Consider the following 20,341-nt stretch of genomic DNA (forward strand, 5'->3'; position numbering starts at 1 on the left):
TGATATACTTATTCTTGCACGACTATGTAAGAGATGTTTGAATAAGACATTAAATCATTTGGCAATTTAAACAAAACCTCGATAAGTTCTAATCTAGATAAATTCGATCGAGGTCTCGAGACAATTAATTAATAATCGTACTATTAATTTAAGCAACATCTTGAATTATTTAACGGAAGACGAAAACTAAATACAATTTTGCACTTGCAATAAAGTGACAATTTCGCCTCTCGATACCGTCCCTGTCGAGGACGCACGAATGTTGTCGGAAATGCGCGACGTCCGCAGTGAAACGATGCTCTCGCGGAGGCATCGCGCCGTTTTGGGACGACGAGGGGGTGGAGGGAGGAGGAGGAGACCGACGGGGGGGGGGGTGAGAACGGGGGTTGGTGAACGGGAGCGCGCGAGTGGGTTGTTTTGTCGCCGAAATTGGATATGAATAATCGGAGAGCGCGCTCGCGCGAAGGGGTGCTTTTGGGGAAGTTACGGTGCTTTTCGTGGCGGGCGAAAGAATGCGGCGATTAGAGAAAAGAAATACGAAGTATGAAATTCTGCACGAGCAAAAGAATATGCGACGAATATGCTCGAAAGAGCCGCGTACATCTAGATTTTTGTTCATGTTTATTGCATGTTGTAAATTCAGTACGATGTTTTTTTCTTCTTCTTGATTATTCGAAAGTATTGAGGAAAAATTTCCTCGCTGTTAATTTTGCGTGAAACGGAATAAAATAAGAAGCAACGAAAGTAATTAAAATTAATTTTTTCTTCTCGAGAGAAGTAATTATTTTTATTTACCGCAACTTTGCAATTTTTAGAATCATTTATACCTTTATAATGAAGCCTCGAATTAAAATTCTATTAAAGTGAATTCTACCGAGGATTAGTTGAAATTTAATTCACGAAAATTTTTCTTTCTTTCTCGATTATTTATAACTGAAATATTATTGAATATCTTGACAGTTTCGCTAAAAGAAAAGTCTTTAAATTGATCGAATGATTTGTCATCAAAAGAATACCAAATCTCTCTAAGAGAGAGATAATAGATCAATATTATCAACATATCAAATAAAAATTCTTATTAAATTATATAAAGTTCACATACATTTTATAAGATCAAAAATGCCGCGAAATTGTAAATCTATATTAAAGACAAATGTAAAATATTAAAATATACAGATTTTTAACGAGTTTCTTAACAAGAATGTCCTAGAAAAGGTGAAATGTGATTATATTCGCGTCGAGGCAATAAATTTATAAAGGTGGCCGGAATTTCGGTATTTTTATTAGCTGGAAGTGCTCGACATGTTTTCGCGATAAGAATGCACATATCGCCGTCAATTATCACTAGGATTTCTAATCAATATTTACACACGCTGCCTGGTATTTTCCGAAAACCGAAAGCCACTTTAGTGCAGTATTGGCTTTATGTATAAAAGACCCCGACACTTTCCCAAGAAACCAAATATTAAAGCACGTTAGGTAATCTCTTGTACCACTCTATGCCAATATTATTACTATATAAATAAAAAATAAGAGATATCAAATATACATATAAGTGCAAATATATATACTTTAATATTTGCAATAATATATTAAAAATTCCAATATTTTAATAAGAAATTATATAATCATTAATGTTTATATTATTCGCGAGTAGAAGGTAAAGGCAATAGAACCAATGACGCTGAAAGTAGTGCGTGGAAAAAAATTATCAATTATATTACGTAACGATTAGAACATGCCAATATTACATAGTATAACGTTTCGACCTTACTCCAGGTCCTTTTCAATGTCAAACACTCAAAATTACATATTATTATGTCTGGAAATACTTTAAAATGTAATCTGTCTGTCGACAGATTTTCTTGCATATAACTTGCGTTGTATATTATGTAATATTGGCATGTTCTAATCTTTACGCAATATAATTGATAATTGATTTCTTCCACGCACAACTTTCAGTGTCATTGATTCTGATATTGCCTTTACCTCCTACTCGCGATTCTTATCGTATGAACCTCTCTTTACTGATTTATTATAGTTTATATTATTATTATTAATTACGTTTGTATTGAGATAATAATAAAAAATGTTTATAAACTCTTCAATTGCGATTATTTAAACGTTTGAATATTTACGGAATTTTAGTCTTACGGAAATTTAAAATCTTGGACTTTTCAACTCTAAACTCTGAAAGAATCCTTGTTAAAAATTTTGACTTACTTATTTTTGAATTTAAAATCTTCTAAACTTTTTGCGCGCACATGAATATTTGAAGAATATGTCATAAAGTTTTCAACTTTGTATTTTCAGTGCTTTAATCGTCGGATCTTTTTATTTTTATAAATTAAAATTTTTGAAATTTAATATTTTTGAAACGCATAAACTTTTTTGTAATGTTTATCATTCTATCTTAAAATATGAAATCGTCACGGGCTCAAATTTATATTATAATAGATCGGCTTTGACATAGCTTTTTATAGATCCCCACGTAGATACACTGGTGGTTAGTGAGCGTATCATCAAATCACGTGACGCGTGATGATGCCATAAATAAATCGCATCCTTATCGGAATGTAAATGTATATTCACCTCGACTTTCCTTCATAACAAAATTGTCGATCTCGAACCTACAAGGGTCAGTCGACTCTATAACTAGACGCGTGAAATGTGACTTACATACCTTGTACATATCTGAAGAAAAGATGTTTTGTGCCAAGAATCCAGAAGTAGTCGAGGGCAAAAAGATTATCATTTGGCCGCAATGGTTGGCTGCTTTCACAAGTAAGTCTTCTTCATCTAATTCAAATAAAAATAAACTTTAACTTAAAAAATTAACACGTGTAATAAATAAAGTTATTTAATTAATAAACAAACAAGTATTTAAATATTTCATATTAATAATAAAAATTAAATATAATATGTATCCTATATCAGAATATAGAAAAAAGAACGATAATTGATTAGGAACTGTGTTATTTAAAATAAATTTTAAACTTAATAGAGAATTCTTTTTAGTTTTGTATACAAAAATAAATTCTTTCGCCCCAGTTTTCATTGCCAACTATAAAATAACATACGATTTTGCATGTAGTGTAATGTTATTTATTATTTTTCCAACTTATATATTATTTTATTATTATTTTATTTTATTATTTATTATTTTCAAATAAATTTAATTGAAAAACAACGTGCATTTCTTACTCAAATAACAATATTATGAATAAAAGTTTAAAAATAACCTTTAAAAATAAAAGACTTACCTTTGTTTACTGACACTTAAATTGATATCTCGTATGTTTCCCATGATGTGTCATGCGTTGTCAAACAGTCAGTCTAGAAGCCATCGTTAGCGGTCTGGCGACTGGTTGGGCTTCACCGTATTTAGCACAACTAACATCAGCGAAAACAGATATTCCTTTGAAACTGACCGATACCGAGGCATCTTGGGTGGCATCCCTTTTGAACCTCGGACGTCTGTTTGGGGCGCTCTTTGGTGCTCTTTGTCAAGGTAAGACTCCTCCGCCATTGCTCCTTTTGCTGAAAACAAGATTCATCGATCATAGCTTTAGAGATTTATCAAAATAAATCTTTTTGATTCGATCAAATTCACCGCTTAAATTCTATTATAAAAAAAATCGTAGATCTCAACTAATTTTCTATTACATAATTGATATATATGTCATGTTAAATTATAATATAACAATTAATATATAAATGTAATTATAATACATAATTCATAATTGCTATAAATTTTTATATTTTATATATATTAATATTTTAACAAGTGCATCGTAATATTTTTATTATTAAATAAATATTTTTTTATTATGTGCATTATTTTATTTTTCTTATTTCAATAAGAAAATTGTTATATTACAAGATGAGATAAAGAAATCTAGTCTTTTCTGTGCGTGTTTCTTTTTGTATTAGTCAATAAATATTATTCTTGTCGATCTATTAATTGTTCAATTATTTAAATCAATATAATTTGAATCTTCTTCAGATTGAAAATGAGCAATAAAGAACAAGTCAGCCACGACTCAGCAATAGCCAAAAATAGGAAGCGATTCTTTGTGTTTCAATAGTAGAACAATCGTGATATGATGAAACACACTAAAAATTCTTAAAGACATCCTTAAATATCGTCCACATCCTTGTAGATTTAAATGTTTATATCTTTTTATATCCGGTAATATATATATATATATATATATATATATATATATATATATATATATCCTAAATTAAAATTCTTGTGTCCTTAAAATTTCCAATTCCTGAAATATTTGTGTCCTCGAAATTTTGTAAAATTGTAGTTCTAGAAGTCTTGGGAGAGTTAAAACTCTTATTTTTCATCCTCAATTTTGACCAGAATCTTTGAACTTTTCAATTAATGAAATATTTGTATCTTTATCTTCGTAATCTTTATCTCCTTTCTTCACATATATCTTCTGTCCTCTAAAAAAAAATGATTTATAACGTAAATGGAAGTAAGGAATGGAGTCTCTCATCTTGGAAGAGATCGAACCGCAGTTCTGAGTTGTGGTGATCTTGTTCTCAGGATGATATGTCTCTAACGCGTGCCACGACACAATCCCTCAGAATATGTCGGACGAAAGAGAGTGCTCCTGTTATCGGGCTTGCCGTTAGCCTCCAGCTGGGTCTTCGACATCTGCACCACGACGGTCACGTGGCTCTACGTTTCCAGATTCTGTTCCGGAATCGGATCAGGCATCCTGTGGACTGCAGTGTCCTTGTACCTCGGCGAGATCGCTGATCCTACCATACGAGGCTCTCTAGTAATTTAATTAAGTTTTCTTTACTTCTCTCTTCCTTAATATATAATATATAATATATAATTATAAATAAATCCTAATAAATAATAATATATAATTATATAATTTATAATTATTAATTAATTTATATAATGTATAATTATAAATAACTTGCATTGTAATTGTACTATATCTTTTTCCTTAATATCTATACAATTTTTTTTAAATTATTATAGTTTTAGATTATTTTGATATCTCTACATAAGTAATTTCTATTACAATTTAATTAGAGTATGAATGTGATGTAACATTTTTAATTACATCATCAGGAATATTCAATGCAACGGTGAAATAGATTAGTCGAGTTTATCGGTTAACCGAGTTATTCGCTTCAACCGCAATATCTTTAATATTTAAACTTCGTTATCTTCTCTTAAGATTATCAAACTAGATTTCAAACAGAGTGACAAATTGTGATTTAAAACATAACTATATCAATATGAATACTTTTGAGAATTTAAATTATTAACATTGAGGCAATTCACAGCAATTAAAAATAATATTAAATAATTTATTAATCAGAATAATGAACATTCTTTAAAAAAATATCTTTTTCTATTATCGATTCTTTCATTATATTCATTTATTATGACTTAATTATTAGATTTTAATTATTACTAATAACGAATAAATAAAAGAGTATCAGATCGATAATAATAATAATAATAATCATCTAATGCAAATAATAATAGAATTATAATAAATGTATGCGACTATATAAGAATTAAATATTTTAAAATTAGTTGCTGAATATTATCATTATATGTATAATAACTGAAATATATATACCGATTTTTATTCAAGTTTTAAATTCCCTCTGTTTCTTTCTCATTATTACTTGAAATAATCTCGTAAATAAAATCCACATGTTTCCTCAAGTTTTACATGGCAAAAGCAATAACTCATAATATGCGATTGTTTGTTCAGATATCTATGAATGTGAACGCAGCATCCGTGGGAATATTTCTGGGCAATACGATGGGTCCTTATCTGTCCATGGAGATGTTCGCTTATGTGAGCCTCGTGCCGAATATCCTCTTTATGGTCCTCTTCAGTTTGATACCCGAGTCGCCCTATCATTACACTCTTCATGGTGATATCGACAAGGCCGAGGCATCTCTCAAGTGGTTTCGACGAAAAGCTGACGTCAAGGCCGAACTACAGCAGCTCCAGGACTTTGTCGACGGCGCCAGAACCGCTTTCCTGCCGAAGCTTAAAGACTTTCTGTTACCAGGTATTTCGAAAACAAAGTGTATTATTTGATTCCATCTTCATAATATATATATTTCATATTCTTCGTATAAAAATATATATTTCTCTCTTTAAATCATTTCCAAATTTTGAAAAATACTTAACATAAACATGACTTTTTATTTGAAGACAGAATCAAGAAATTTAAAATCCGAATAAAATTAAAAATTTTTGACATTTATAAATCAGTTTCCCAAAAAATTTTCAAAGATCTAAAAATATGAAGATTCAAAGAACTAAAGTTTCAAAAATTCAATTATTTTAAAAAATTTAATTACAAATATTCACAATTTTATAAAGAACCGTAAAATTTCATGACTTTAAATCGAAAATCTATGCAAACTGAGATCTTTCTCCTTGTTCTAAACGCAAATATTTTTCTTATACTATTCTTAGATCATAAAAAAATCATAAAATTCAAACGAGGTTCAATGAATCTTTATGCGTTCCAGTGAATCTGAAAAAGATCCTGATGTTATTCGGCTTGAACGTTTTCGTCTACGCGAGTGCGTACAACACGATGAATTCTTATGCTGAGATCGTCGTCATCAAGTCTGGAGTAAGCATCACACCATCGATTGTGGTAATGGCGTTGGGTTTCTCCACGATTGTCGCCGGCTTCACCGCCGTCCTGGTGGTGGACAAGTTTGGCCGGAAGAATCTGCTGATCGTTTCCAGCATCGGCGTCGCCATTCCACTCGCCGTTCTTGGCTTGCACTTTTATCTTCTTTCCCTGAACTTTGATCCTGAAAAGTTGACATGGTTGCCGATCATCTCGTTGCTAACGTTCAGTATCTTCGTATCTTATGGCTTCATCCCGATACCCGGTACTCTTCTCAGCGAGATATTTCCGGCGAACCTCAAGAATTTGGCTTCTCTTTGCATTGGCTCAAGTAATTCCATGTTATCCTTCCTATTCATCAAGAGCTTTCAGCCTTTTATCGATGCAGTTGGAGAAACAATCGTCTTCTGGACCTATGGGTTTGTCGTACTTACAGCAGTGCCCTATGTATGGTATTTGATCCCGGAAACGAAGGGCAAGAGCTTGTTGGAGATCCAGCGATCCAGCGACCCATTAAATGAAAAAAGTGTCGTAAATTATCAAAGTTTTGATGGAAAATTTAATTCTATATTTGTCATTGATTCTTCATTGAAAAAAAATCAAAAAGATGATCAAACTCGATATTCAACAAAAGTTGTATAGTTTGTATAAAAAAGTATCAAGCATTCCTAAGTATTCCTAAGAGATTTCATATAAATTAGCTGTTTAGTATAAAATATAGCATAGGAAAAAAATATTATATTAAAATATATTAAAATACTCCTTATATTAAAACAATATAATTGAATGCAGTCAATTAAACGCAATTAATTAAATGCGAAATTAAATAATATTAATCTATGTACATAAATCTTGGGCAATCTTTAATTTATTATATATTTATATATCATTTCTGCTTTATCAATTAATTCCTTCGAATAATTTGTCTTGCTCAATTAATAATGTTAATAATGTGAAAGCATTCGCCTCGAAGATCTTATAAATAAATAATGATTGTATATGAAACAATCGAAATCGAAAGTTTACTCAACTGTTTCTAGAAATAAATGTCAATTAAATATTATTACAACGGTAACCTCATAATTAATTTATTGCACTTATACATATTTTGATTGAACATGAGATTATTATCGGTATTTACGAAGTATCTTCAATTTGCTCCAGATGGAAGATTTCCGAATCGACTTTCGCATCGTACGTATATCTTTATGCATCATGTTATTTACAATTAAAATATAATTTTCTGTAATTATTGCGCAAATTATATGAAATTTATTTGAAAGGTTATATAAAAATTTTAATATTTTAATATAAATATTTTTTAAATATTAATTAATTAATATGAATGTTTTACAAAAAGATGGCGATAAAGATGGCGGAGGAAGAAAGTGCAAGCGTATTAATTGCATGTACATTTCCCAGCAAATACCAAGTAACATTTCTATAACTGTTAGTTGTAATTTCCCACTCAACAATATAAATGTTACATGTTATGTAACTGTTACATAACAGTTATATTGTCAAATGGGAAATTATAACTAACAGTTATATAACTGTTACTTGGTGTTTGCTGGGTTATTAGTTTCTCTGTAATTTATAATCAGATGGACGTTCGACACAGCTGTACGAATCATCATTATTTTCATCTTACGATTTTATGTCGTTATTTATTATGCACGCTAACAATAAGTGCCGAGACGCGCTATCACCCGCGAAATTTCGCGGGTAAACGCAATCTGGCGTATCGAGTAATCGCGCGCGCGCGACCTTGACATTAATGGGATTTCTAATCAACTCACCTTGGCGTTGCACCGACGCACCTTCTCCAGCGATCACCCACGTCGAGCGTCGTCGCACGAGATGATAAATCGCGAAAAAAAAAACACGAACTCGCGAATACGTCGAATTCAAACACACGCACGAACCAGAGTAGGGGAGGAATGGCTATATGAAAAATAGCGGGAAGGAGGGAGCGGGAACAGTCAAAATGGAGGGAACGAACCTGATTGGTGGAGCCGACGCGGAGACTGAAGCGCGATTCGACCACCGTTCGTAGCGACGTGGCTTAAAAATTCGCGTTTCTTTTTATTTATTTTTCCTTCTGGTTTTTCACTCAACTGTCAAACTGTCAGCTGTCAACTTTTTTCGCGAGAATTCGCAAGGTCGTGTCGAAAAAATGGACAAGTCGCGTGCGAAGAACGCGAAACGATTTTCCTCACATTGCACTCGTTTGATTGGTCCGCTCGTCTATGAATATGCATTATGTAGATGGCTCTGCAAATGCGTCCGGATGGATCACGATGCATGAAAAGATGCAAGATGACGAACTTCGAGCAGTAAACGGGTCGACCAATCACAGACGAGCGATTTATAGCCTCAATTTGATCGCGATTGGTCGATTCGCTTTACTTATTTCAACGAAATAATTATGATTTTTGTTTCAATATTTTGACATCGATACATGTCACCCGCTGTTTCGCGTAGAAATAATTCATTTTCGGGCAGTTGGAAGCTGGGAGATAACTGAATTTGTGACACGAGACAAATTGATGAAACGAACAAGAGCAGCTGCGAAAATTCAGCAGCAAAATACGATCGAAAATAATAAGAATGATGAAGAAACTACACCAAAGATCGATCAAACGACATCGATGGTTTGTATAATATTTTATAATAAATGCGATAAAAGAATTTATATTTTAAATATTAATTAATTTTTTGTAGTTTTTATATTTTTTATTTTATAATTATTCTAACAAATGCATTAAAAGAATTTATGTTTATGTATATCTTAATCTCTTGTTCCTTGAAAATGATAAACTTTTCTGAATAATAGACTTCTTGAAAAAATACTATACAAATATTTTACAACTTTCATTTATAATAAACTTCTTAATTCTTTTTATGAATATTTTTAGGTGATATTGAATGAAAGACAAAAATTAAACTTCAAGTCTTTACAAAGTCAAAATAGTAAAAATGCAAGTGACACGAGCGATCCTCACATTACTGCATCCTCTAAGAAATCCAAGAATAATCAGAAAGAACCAGACATGGAAAGTAGCATCAAGGGTTAGTTAGAAGATTAATTGATCAGTCACAAAATTCTTATTTTCACAGAGATATATTGAACAGATTACTTTATACTTTATATTTTTATATTATAGAAGAAAAGTTGAAACCAAACACAAGTCCTGGCAAAGGAAAACTAAGAGCTGTTGTGGATTTGCAGATGATGAAGAAAGAACTGAGTCAATTAGAAGATCCTCCTATAACACCTTGGGAAAAGGAACTATCTTCTAGTCGATTACAATACAAATTCTATGATATTCCCTGTGAAGAACTAGCACAGCAGCTCCTAGGTTTGTGGATTAAACTTCTCTTATCTAAAGAGGTACAATGTTAAGAATTTTTAATTTGTTAGAACAATATATTTGTGAAGCACATCATATTTCCTTAAAAATTATATTCTATATATTTTATGTGTGAGCTGTACGTTGAATAATTTTCCATTTTTCTAACAGGGAAAGTGCTTGTGAGATATCTCGAGAATGGAACTATTCTCAAAGGCAGAATTGTAGAGACCGAGGCATATTTAGGCGCGATCGACAAAGCATGCCAAACCTATCAAAACAAGGTTACACCTCGTAACCTACCAATGTACATGCCACCAGGAACTATTTATGTTTACATGACATATGGCATGTACTACTGCTTCAATATCTCTAGTCAAGGTGAGCATTCTTAAATACTATCATAAGATTCAATTATATTAATATATAAGTTTAAAATGAGCAACTCTGAGTGTAATCAAGCAATTATAAATATGACAGTTATAATTGCTCTTTTTTATATTTGACATTATTGTCAAATTGATAATTTTTTTATACCAATAGTTTTATACCATTAGTTTTTAGACCAATTTTTTACAAATTAGATTCGAAAAAGAACATTTATTTAAAGGATCATTCACAATTTTCAATGTGTTATCAATGTTATATTAGTATAATATCAAATAACATTTAGAGGGAAACGCGCATGTATTGATCAAAGCGATAGAACCGCTGGTGGGCTTCGAGTACATGGAATTGCTAAGAAACATGCGATGCAAGAATAACGGAAGTGAAAAACAAATCGCGAGACGTGTGACGCGCCTAAAGCAATACGAACTTTGTAATAATCCGTCCAAGATTTGCGACGCATTTGCAATCGATCAGGACGTTTTCGATCGGGAACTCGCTTATGCATGTAATAGCCTGTGGCTTGAGTGTCAACCCTTCGTAAGATCTCCTACAATAGTAGCTGTACCGTCTAAAGATTCTATGTGGATTGATAACTGTACGAAAACTACGCGATATTATGTCCTGGGAAGCGCTAGTGTTGGCAAAAAAGATTCCGAATACGAGAAGCATGCTTATATCGCGATGAATTAGATTTTATAAATATTAAATACAAGAGTTTCTCTAATATAATTATGCTTTTATATTGTAATCTAATATAATTATGTTAATATATTTTAATGTTCTAAGTCCGTTACTAATCTAGAATATCTCTCATAGTTTTTCAAATTTCTAATATTCTTAAATTAGCAAATTTTGAAACATAAAAATTTAAAAGGTCAGAATCAATTCTTACTTTAGTTAATGTTCAAGAAGATGCTGTGGATATTTGGAACTATAACCATATTATAATGAACTATATGTGAAGTATAATCTAATAAAATGTTACATGAAAATTGTAACAATTTTTAATATTTAAAGACTTGGAAAAAAATCTTAGTCTCAAAGTTAAAACAATTTTGCTCAATCTTCTCAAAGTTTCTGGAAAAATAAATCAGACATTTCTATCACAAAACTCTTTGATGCCTCTTTAATCTTTATAGAGGAAAAAAAATCATTTTTATAAATTTGCAATCATGGAAATTAAAAAAGAATCAGATCCTCATATCCACAGCTTCCAAAAGACTTCACCTCTCACCTGTTAGTAAGGTCTTAGGTGACGGATGCGCGGTGTTGGTGCGAGCCGTTGATCCTCTAGAGGGTACCACGTATATGGCTGACCAGCGTAACATGAAGAGGAAAATCGAACGGAATCTAAAGCCGCATGAATTGTGCAACGGCCCTTCGAAGTTCTGCATGGCATATCAGATTAACAAGGAACACAGTAGATATTCTCTTTGTACATGGAAAGGTCTGTGGATCGAAGATGATGGTGCAGCGGGGGATTTCAAGATCGTCAAATCCACCAGGGTTGGAATCGACAGCTGTGGTTTAGAATGGGCCGGCAAACTTTTACGCTACTATGTTTACGGCAATAAGTCTGTCAGTAAAAAAGACAAAAAGGCAGAGATGGAGATTTCTTAATATTTCGAGAGTAAATTTGAATTGTTTTGTCTGATAAACATAAAGAAGTTCAATCTGTACTTCTTCATGTTTCCACAAAGAAGAAATCAATACATCAATTTTAATAGATATATATCATTTCCTTTGATTCTAAATCATTATAAAGCGGGAAATCAAATATATATAAATGAGACACTAGCAATATAATAAAATTTATATCACTGAAAATTACAAAACAAACTTTTTTGCCAGGAAAATTATTTATTTAATTCTTTTTATTCTTATTTCTTTTCTTATTTTTTTATTCTTAATTCTTTTCTAAATTTGATAAAATATGCTAGTGTTAGATAAAAAATTTATTAATATTTTGCTATAAAAGTAATAGTTGATAATTAAAGTCGATGTATTGACTTTCATTGTAACCTGTTAATTATCATTAATTTATATAAAAATACAAATATTTCCAGTAATAATAGTGATATTAATATTGATACATAATGATACAATTATTTAAATTGCAAAATAACAATTGATATGTCAAAAAGTTTGGTGATTACAATATTGCATCAAAAAATATTAATATATTATAAAGCATGAATATTGATTAAGATTTTAATGTTACATGTATGAATTATTTAAATTTATTTCTAATTATGTAAATAAGCTATTTAATTGTAGTAATGAAGAGAATTGAAATAATCGAATTTATTACAATAATTAAGTCTGTCACAAGAGTTAAGTATACTATTATAAAATAATAAAATCATTTATAGGATTTCAGTTATACAGTACGATTTTCTTTATAATAAGATCATTAGGATCTAGTATTTTCTCTATTCTAACAATATTTTTTTAGTATGCATCCTCAGTCTAATATAACACATGTAGAATGAAAATACGCAATCTTTCCATCCAACGTAATCACATCGTAAATAAATAGAAAGAGCAGTACAAAAAGAGATTTCTAATTTAGAGGAAAATAATCGACTTGAAATAGAGAAATATAAAATTTAAAAAATCGACTATATTTTAATATTTAAATTATAATCGTTATTCTTGCAAAAAGCTTGAAGATTGAATTCAATATATCTTTTTCGTATACATGATACACGTAATTTTTCTTGAATTTACACATTTTTAAGAAGTTGATTATGAAGGAAAATGCAATTTTGAAAATTATTCCAGAACTTGAAATGTCAATTTTGAGATATAACGATTAATTTATATAACCAAGATATGATTATCACATAGGTCATAATTAATTTCTCTTTAAAAAAAAGAATGTACAAAAAAATAAATATGCTCTACCAAATTCTACACAGAAGCTTCATCATGTCCACTCCTTCATCACGCGTTCGTAATCTCCCTCCTCGATGAATGGTTTGTCTATTGACCTATAAGAAATAACCAATCATGTTGAATTTCATTAAACTTCAAAATTATTTTCAGATATGAATAATTTCAAGATAATTATGAATAATCTTAAAATTTTAATATTTTTTTACACTTAAATTTTAAAGCAGTATTCAAAAACATACTCTATCATAAGCTCTCCACAGTAGAGACATTCCGAGGCAATCAATTCATCAATATCGGCTTTGATTTGATCTCTCGTAGATAAAGACACAGATGTCATCGAGGTGGTGTCTTCAGGTCGATTTGAGATAGCAGTTAGCTGTCGCTGAAGATCCGCTAGCTTCGTTCTTTGATCCATAGATAACATCGGCGTTAACGCCGCTACTAAACAATCACTGTGAAATTTATGACCACAGGGAAACACGTAGAAAGGTCTCAATAACAATTGCACTTCACATGTATTGCACGTGTCTCTTGCATGCACAAAGGTGCATCTGAAAGAAAATATAACTTGATAATTAAATAAAAAACAAAAACAATGTCTAATACAATAATATTATAACAACAAACAATTGTACTACTATTACTATTTTTATGTATAAAATTCATGTTTTGCAACACAAACAGATTTTAAATAATTCTAATATATTTTTTTATTGAATCTATTATTAAATAAGATATTAATAAATCGAATTTGTAAATAAAAGAATAAATAATTTTATAAAGTTATTTGTCAATACCTGGTTCTAAAAGCTTGAATATCCTTTCTGATTAGCTCTGCTGCCTTTGTGGCTTCTTGCATCTCCTCTTTAAGATCTTGAATATGCTGATTATATTCCTATTGCAAATAATAAGAGAGAAAGAAAAAATTAATAAAGAAATTCTTTTTTCCCTTATTCTATAATCTTCATTTTCTTGCAATACATTATCTCTTTTTCTCAACTAAATTATTGACAATTATCACTATATATATAGAAAGTCAAAAAACATGCAAAAATTAAAAATATAAGATGTTCTTGAAACAATTTCTTAGTCAGAATGTGAAAAGAGGAAACTAATTTGAAATCTAATCACATATATTCAGGATTAGTTTTAGTTTGTACCTGTAGAGAATTGCAAATAGCTTCCTTGAAATGATCAATTGTGACGAAATCGGAGAAGAAAGGCAAAATATCTTCTATCCTAACTAAATCGCAATGTTGCAAAAATTTCATTGCTTGCTGTATATCATCTTTTTCTCGTACCACATGCTCCGCTGTAACACAGCACAATAATCTCTATGTAACAGTAATTTATAACATATATATATATATATATATATATATATATATATATATATATATATATATTTTATATAATCTCTCCCTTACAAGTTTCTAATATAATCTGTTCTATTATATTCTAATAAATCTGTTGTAAAGTTACAAGACTTTTCTTAATAAGATTAATATATTAACAAAGCTATATATTACCTATTTTTAACCACAGTTTCTTTCTTAGTTCGTCGTCATGATCAGAAGGCATGGCAGCGATTTGCTTAGCGATATCCACGCTGATCGTAAGTGCAAGATCTACAGCGGTAGTCCACAAGCCGAGTAATGCCGACAATTGTACACAGGCTTCCGTCAAGCCTACTTCCTGACACAATCGTAACGCGTAATGCACGTCGTAGTGTACCATACTGATATCCTGACCTGGAATTAATAAAAAAAATAGATAGGATCTCAAAGATTGTTTTAAATGATATTTATGATAAAAAATTCAGAAATATAATTAATTTATATTTATATATAATTATAAAACAAATTAATTATTCAAAATGCAGAAGATAGATTTACCTTGAGAACTTATATATCGCATGACTTCGTCTTGCTTATAACGCGCGTACAATGATAGGAGGAAATTGTGAATTGCTTGCTCCTGCGAGCCCTGTTTATACACGCAAAACTCCAAGTATTTAATAATTTCTTTTGCCTATGGAAAAAAAGGATAATCAATAACGCATTTATGTATAATTATTAAAAAAGATAATATCAAAGATATCTTGCCATGATTTCAAAATTTGATTGATCACAATATCACATGTCTGTTTTTTATATATTTATCTTATTATATTATTATAAATTGAATTCCTTGTGTTGTTTTCTCAATTTTGCGTTTTAATAATCAATTATTTTTATTAATTTAGTTATTATCATAATGTCAATAATTGTAAGATGAAAGAGTAACAATTTGTTTCTCACATGCTTCTCATCACTGTTGCACGAGACCAAGGCTGGCAGAAGCTTCGCCGGCTTCAACGATGATCCTTGTGAGATTAAAACAGCCACCGTAGGCCGCGGCAATTCTTGTAGCAATATCCCCGCGAATCGATAGAAGAGATCTTTATTGTTCTGACTTTTCAGTACTCCAAGTGCCTCCAGATAATTATTCTTGTACAGATGTTGCCGAATCACCTCCTCGTAATTGCAGTGCATTATTGTAAGACGTATCAGATTGTCCTTGTCGCCATGACTGGCCATTAAATCGTATATTGTACTACGATTTCTCCTTATGCATTCCTAAGCAGAGTGTAGTGTTAGTATAGTGTTAATTAAATTTATGATAAATTAATTTAGTAAGTGCTACCAAAGACATAAAATATGCAAAATTTAATAAAGTATATTTTCTGGTTCTGAACTGTTCTTATTTTCTTTACATACCTCGACTTTGGGAATAGCAAGAAAGCTATCAAATTGTTTCTGCAACTCCATATACTGTGAATCATGAAGATAGGCTGTGTTGCTACTGCGCAAGGCTCCCATTTGGTTCATAAATAATTCCGTCACCCAAATTACAATCATTGTTATCTGTGTTTTATCTTGCGTCTTTAAACCGTCGAGTTTCTTGAAACAAATGATATCTACTTATTTAATATTTATTTATGCAAGAAACAGAGTTGCTGGATAAGTAATTATTATTAATTATTATTACATTTATTAAAATTGTAATTCTTTTCAATTACCTTGCACAAAAATGTTTTCAATGCTTCAATTTGCCATTCCTGCAAAAACTTCAATGAGATCTCTTCAAAGGAAGAGTGAGTGTCAGCATATATTAGAGCACTCTTCTCATATCTGTAATATATTCAAATATCGAAATAAAAGTTGAATTGGATGAGATATAGACTTACTGGATAATATGAAATAATACTTCAAAAAAATATTATATTGACATACACCAACAAATACACACAAACATAAATCCACTGAGAAAGAGAGACTCACTCTTTGTTTTTGAAAAGCATTTCCGCTTGTTTGATTAATACTTGATCGATGTGCGCCGGGTTGTCTTTACAATATTGCTTGGCCAGCTCAAACTCACCCTTTTCAACGTACACCTGAACGAGATACCTTATTACTGCCATTTTAAAGTTATTATTTTTATTTTCTCTTTACCTGCCAAACATTTCTATCTTCTTTCGTTACTCTGTATTTAAAGACGGCTTTCTCACTATAAGCCCAAATCGACCTCGTCGCAGGATCCTTAGTGATGCCAATTAATTTGCCGACCGCCTAAACATCATTAAATGATATGTATATATATATATATATATATATATTTAATATTTTGCGGGAAGGTTTAACTATAACGCAAAATCTATAACATTAATTTTTATTACAATTAACTGTAACTGTAATTGTAATTACTTTAAGTATGATTTTTTAATTCTTTAATTCTTAATCTCTAATCAGATATAATTGTAATATAAACATAATAGTTATAGAGAATTGAAAAATTCGCGCACATACATCATTGTAAATGTCTTCAAATATCAACTCTTGATTCAGAAGCGATATGCCCTTTACGTGATCTGGGTATAACAGTAACGCGTGGAATTCCGTCAATACAAAAGACAATGGTACCAAAGTGATTTGTGAAACGTTACTGCCCATAAGACTCGTTTCCGGGCACGTCAACATTTGCTGATTGATCAGTATGTTCGTATCTGATTTCGGGTCCACCTAAAATCATCATACAATCTTCATCTAACTCGATGATTCTCAACGACGCCTATGGATTCCATGATGTCGTTTAATATTTTTAAGCAATCCATACATACAAAAATATATACATTAGAAATTAACAAATTTTTAATGTATTTCCTAATTAATAATTATTTATTATAAAAAAAATTATAGAACTAAAAAAAAATACAAAACTAAAGAAACAAAGAGAGAAACATATTTAGATTTACAATTTTCAATTCTTTAAAAGTTTAAAATTAAATAGAAAGCATAATTATACCTGGGCATATAGGATACCAGTTTCTGTCAACCATCCAAACGATTTTGGTAGAACACCCAAAGATGGGTAGTAAAATTGCATTTTCGAATATGACAAAGAATTTATTACTTCGCTAAAACTCTCTGAAACAAATATGTAATTTATTCATTCATTGAAATGTATAATTATAATATGTAATAATGTCTTTAAAATTTCTTTGAACTATAAAAAGCTAAAACAATCTTTTTATTTCTTAGAATTCATATGAATGTGATATAAAATATTAGCATCATATATATATGTATATATGGGCAACTTTTATCTGCCTTTCTTACCTTGTGCATTCAGATATTTATAAAACACTTGCTGCAAGAGAGGTTTCTCTTCGGGATTGCTAATAGCACCAATGTATTGATAAATGCGCATAAGAGTGGTCACAATGATCACATATTTGTCCGAATTAGGTATTTTATGAAATTCTATTCCAGTGATTGGAGGTTTACTATTTTTTCCTAAGTCAAATACCTAAAAAAATCACCAAAAACATTTTACATGCTATTTCAAGTGAATAATTTAAATAATATGTAAACACACAAGCGCATGTATAAAATTAGAAAATATATCTTTATTAGCATCTTCTCACTTTAGCCATATCAGAACGAACAAATCTTTAATCAGTTTTTATCTTTTATTAAAAAAATAGCCTTTACATTTTTATCTTTTTGTATAAAAAAAAATTATCGATAATCATTTATATTCAAATATATTTTTTTGTATATAAATGATTATCGATAATTGTATGTATTATTTGTATATAAAAATATAAAAGAGAAGAATATATGTAAAACTCACCAATCCTCCTACCTCTTTTGTTCCATAAAGAGGCAGGTAATTTGGAAGCTTTGTTAACAATAAATAGTGATAAAAAAAATATGATCAGGTAAATGGAATAATGTATGTAAAAATTAATACCTGACGCCAATATTGTTCCAAACTTGTATTAAATATCTTATCAGTCTCTAGTCCAATTTCTGTTTCAAAAATCAGACCCTTAGAAGTGCCCAGTAAAATTGGACCAGAAGTTGTTTCTGACGTGTTAGAAAAGTTCCAGCCCACTGCAGTGATTTCATGACCCTTGAACTTGCCAGCCTGTTTGAGTTTTGTTGCCTTCCTATGCAAATAGTATATCTCTGCTGGTGGATTATCTCCATGTCTTGGCACTAGAGTTATCAGCAGGTGATAGCCCAATGGATCCAGAAACAAGCCAGACATTTTCATGCTCAATGCATATTTGGATATGTCAATTTCTGAAAGCAAAATCACAATGCTTTCCATTTAATAATGAAGAGAAAATAATTAATGTCAAGTAAATAAAAAAATAAAATTTATTAATATATCTATAAATTATTAAAATAATTATATTTATAAAAAAATTTTTTATTAAAAAATTACATATCATTATTGATTAAAAAAAAGCAAATAGCATTGCCTCATTCACCTTCAGTTTTGTCAGGTTGTTTCATATCAATGCGTAACAAGATATTGTTAGCCATAGCAATCACAATTGTGTTGCTACTAACAGCCAAGTGAAGAATTTTATCAGATGGCAAAAAATTAACTTTCTGCTTAGTGAATATTGGCCCATCATCTTGCAGCTTCATTTGTATAAAGCCTGCAGTGCTCTGTAAAATATTACAATTATATATTGCATTAATTAATGTTTAATGATACAAACTCACAATGTCTGGACGAATCGGTGGTGCAACCACTTGCTTGGAACGCTGAGAAGCTTGCTCATACTGATCAAACATTGATGTCATCTTGATTACTTAATAAACCTATATAAATAAAACACACATACATGTAATATTTTTAAATATTAAAAATACTTGGCCATTTTTAATAATATTTAAAAAACTACTCAAAATTTAAAAATATAAAATAATATAAAATTTGATAACAATATGAAAACAAATATATTGATCACAATTAAATTAACAATTATATATATTATAAATCTTGATATGCATGAAAAATAACTATGTATATATTTCACTTATTGAACCTATTTCAAAAGTAAACATAAGCAGATATAAATTTATAATTTTGTTTTTTTAGAAAAATGCATCTGATTATTTCACGTCATCATAAAAGTCTTCAAAAAATACTAATATATTTATACACAAATGACATCAAAATATGCGTCTATTCTGCTGTACAGAATGCCAGCTATAATCAGCTGATTGGTAAACATAACCTTAAATTAATAGACAGTAAACGTATATAAGGTGTCAAGAAAATATTCAATTAAATATTGCGGAAAAACTTTCCCAATCACTCGTAAATTATGCTTCGACAATTTCTCATTAAGAAGAAAGTTCCTTTATTAAAGAAATTTACTTACTTTTAAAACACTGTATATTCGTTATTGTTTTTTTTAATTAGCTCTAAAACAATATGTAATTTTCACGCACTAAATACAATTTTATAACTATTGTTGCCATTCATAAGCTATTGCAAAATCTCGTTAATTTATCTCGACATTGCATGTTGAAAGTCTATACTGTCGATACGATATCACGTATATGAAAGTCACGTGATTTACTCATGTGTGCGTTTGTACACAAATGAGAATGTAAATTGTGTGCGTAACGTTATATTGCGCGTTATTTCTGTATTGTTACACATAAAATTATTATTTGAAATCGTGTACATAAATTGGATAT

General features: G+C 30.2%; 4 protein-coding genes across 10 annotated transcripts in view; 2 read left to right on the plus strand and 2 right to left on the minus strand.

The window, feature by feature from the left end:
• Rho-5 (rhomboid-5) overlaps positions 1-3,589 on the minus strand; it is a 79,875-nt gene extending 76,286 nt beyond the window's left edge. The window contains exons 1-2 of the mRNA XM_083095475.1: positions 3,264-3,589; positions 2,684-2,799 (exon numbers count right to left, since the gene is read on the minus strand). The gene's annotated coding sequence lies outside the window, so the exon portion shown is untranslated. The remainder of the gene's footprint in view (positions 1-2,683; positions 2,800-3,263) is intronic.
• Positions 2,608-7,316, plus strand: LOC145969386 (facilitated trehalose transporter Tret1). The gene is made up of 5 exons (XM_083095489.1): positions 2,608-2,784; positions 3,332-3,511; positions 4,606-4,802; positions 5,766-6,072; positions 6,542-7,316. The coding sequence occupies exons 1-5, from the start codon at positions 2,706-2,708 to the stop codon at positions 7,291-7,293; spliced, it is 1,515 nt and encodes a 504-aa protein (XP_082951615.1). The 5' UTR covers positions 2,608-2,705; the 3' UTR covers positions 7,294-7,316.
• A 387-nt stretch (positions 7,317-7,703) lies between these two features.
• Positions 7,704-13,002, plus strand: LOC145969389 (putative 3-methyladenine DNA glycosylase). Of its 4 annotated transcripts, XM_083095493.1 has the most exons (8): positions 7,711-7,845; positions 8,012-8,060; positions 9,157-9,305; positions 9,570-9,723; positions 9,819-10,013; positions 10,176-10,385; positions 10,678-10,899; positions 11,647-13,002. In XM_083095493.1, exons 1-8 carry the CDS (start codon positions 7,816-7,818, stop codon positions 12,012-12,014), a joined length of 1,377 nt encoding a protein of 458 aa, XP_082951619.1. In that variant the 5' UTR covers positions 7,711-7,815; the 3' UTR covers positions 12,015-13,002. The 4 variants fall into 4 exon arrangements, with proteins under 4 accessions (XP_082951618.1, XP_082951620.1, XP_082951621.1 ...); XM_083095492.1 differs by lacking the exon at positions 8,012-8,060 and having other exon boundaries at positions 7,704-7,845; positions 9,136-9,305; XM_083095494.1 differs by lacking the exon at positions 8,012-8,060 and having other exon boundaries at positions 7,704-7,845.
• On the minus strand, positions 12,555-20,213 carry Dor (vacuolar protein sorting-associated protein 18 dor). 4 transcript variants are annotated; one of them, XM_083095479.1, is made up of 19 exons: positions 20,020-20,213; positions 19,355-19,453; positions 19,114-19,297; positions 18,588-18,922; positions 18,468-18,515; positions 17,951-18,140; positions 17,637-17,758; positions 17,141-17,353; positions 16,787-16,903; positions 16,616-16,728; positions 16,354-16,465; positions 16,052-16,234; positions 15,593-15,910; positions 15,188-15,323; positions 14,822-15,043; positions 14,453-14,604; positions 14,090-14,187; positions 13,532-13,843; positions 12,555-13,387 (listed from the first exon to the last, which is right to left on the minus strand). In XM_083095479.1, the coding sequence occupies exons 2-19, from the start codon at positions 19,433-19,435 to the stop codon at positions 13,324-13,326; spliced, it is 3,000 nt and encodes a 999-aa protein (XP_082951605.1). In that variant the 5' UTR covers positions 19,436-19,453; positions 20,020-20,213; the 3' UTR covers positions 12,555-13,323. The 4 variants fall into 4 exon arrangements, with proteins under 4 accessions (XP_082951605.1, XP_082951606.1, XP_082951607.1 ...); XM_083095480.1 differs by lacking the exon at positions 20,020-20,213 and adding an exon at positions 19,798-19,851; XM_083095481.1 differs by lacking the exon at positions 20,020-20,213 and adding an exon at positions 19,681-19,813.
• Between the last annotated feature and the right edge of the window lie 128 nt (positions 20,214-20,341).

Source organism: Camponotus vicinus, unplaced genomic scaffold (assembly GCF_025532165.1).
Source record: "Camponotus vicinus isolate PSW18456_S1 unplaced genomic scaffold, iyCamVici1.0 SCAF_3, whole genome shotgun sequence".
Taxonomy (NCBI): Eukaryota; Metazoa; Arthropoda; class Insecta; order Hymenoptera; family Formicidae; genus Camponotus; species Camponotus vicinus.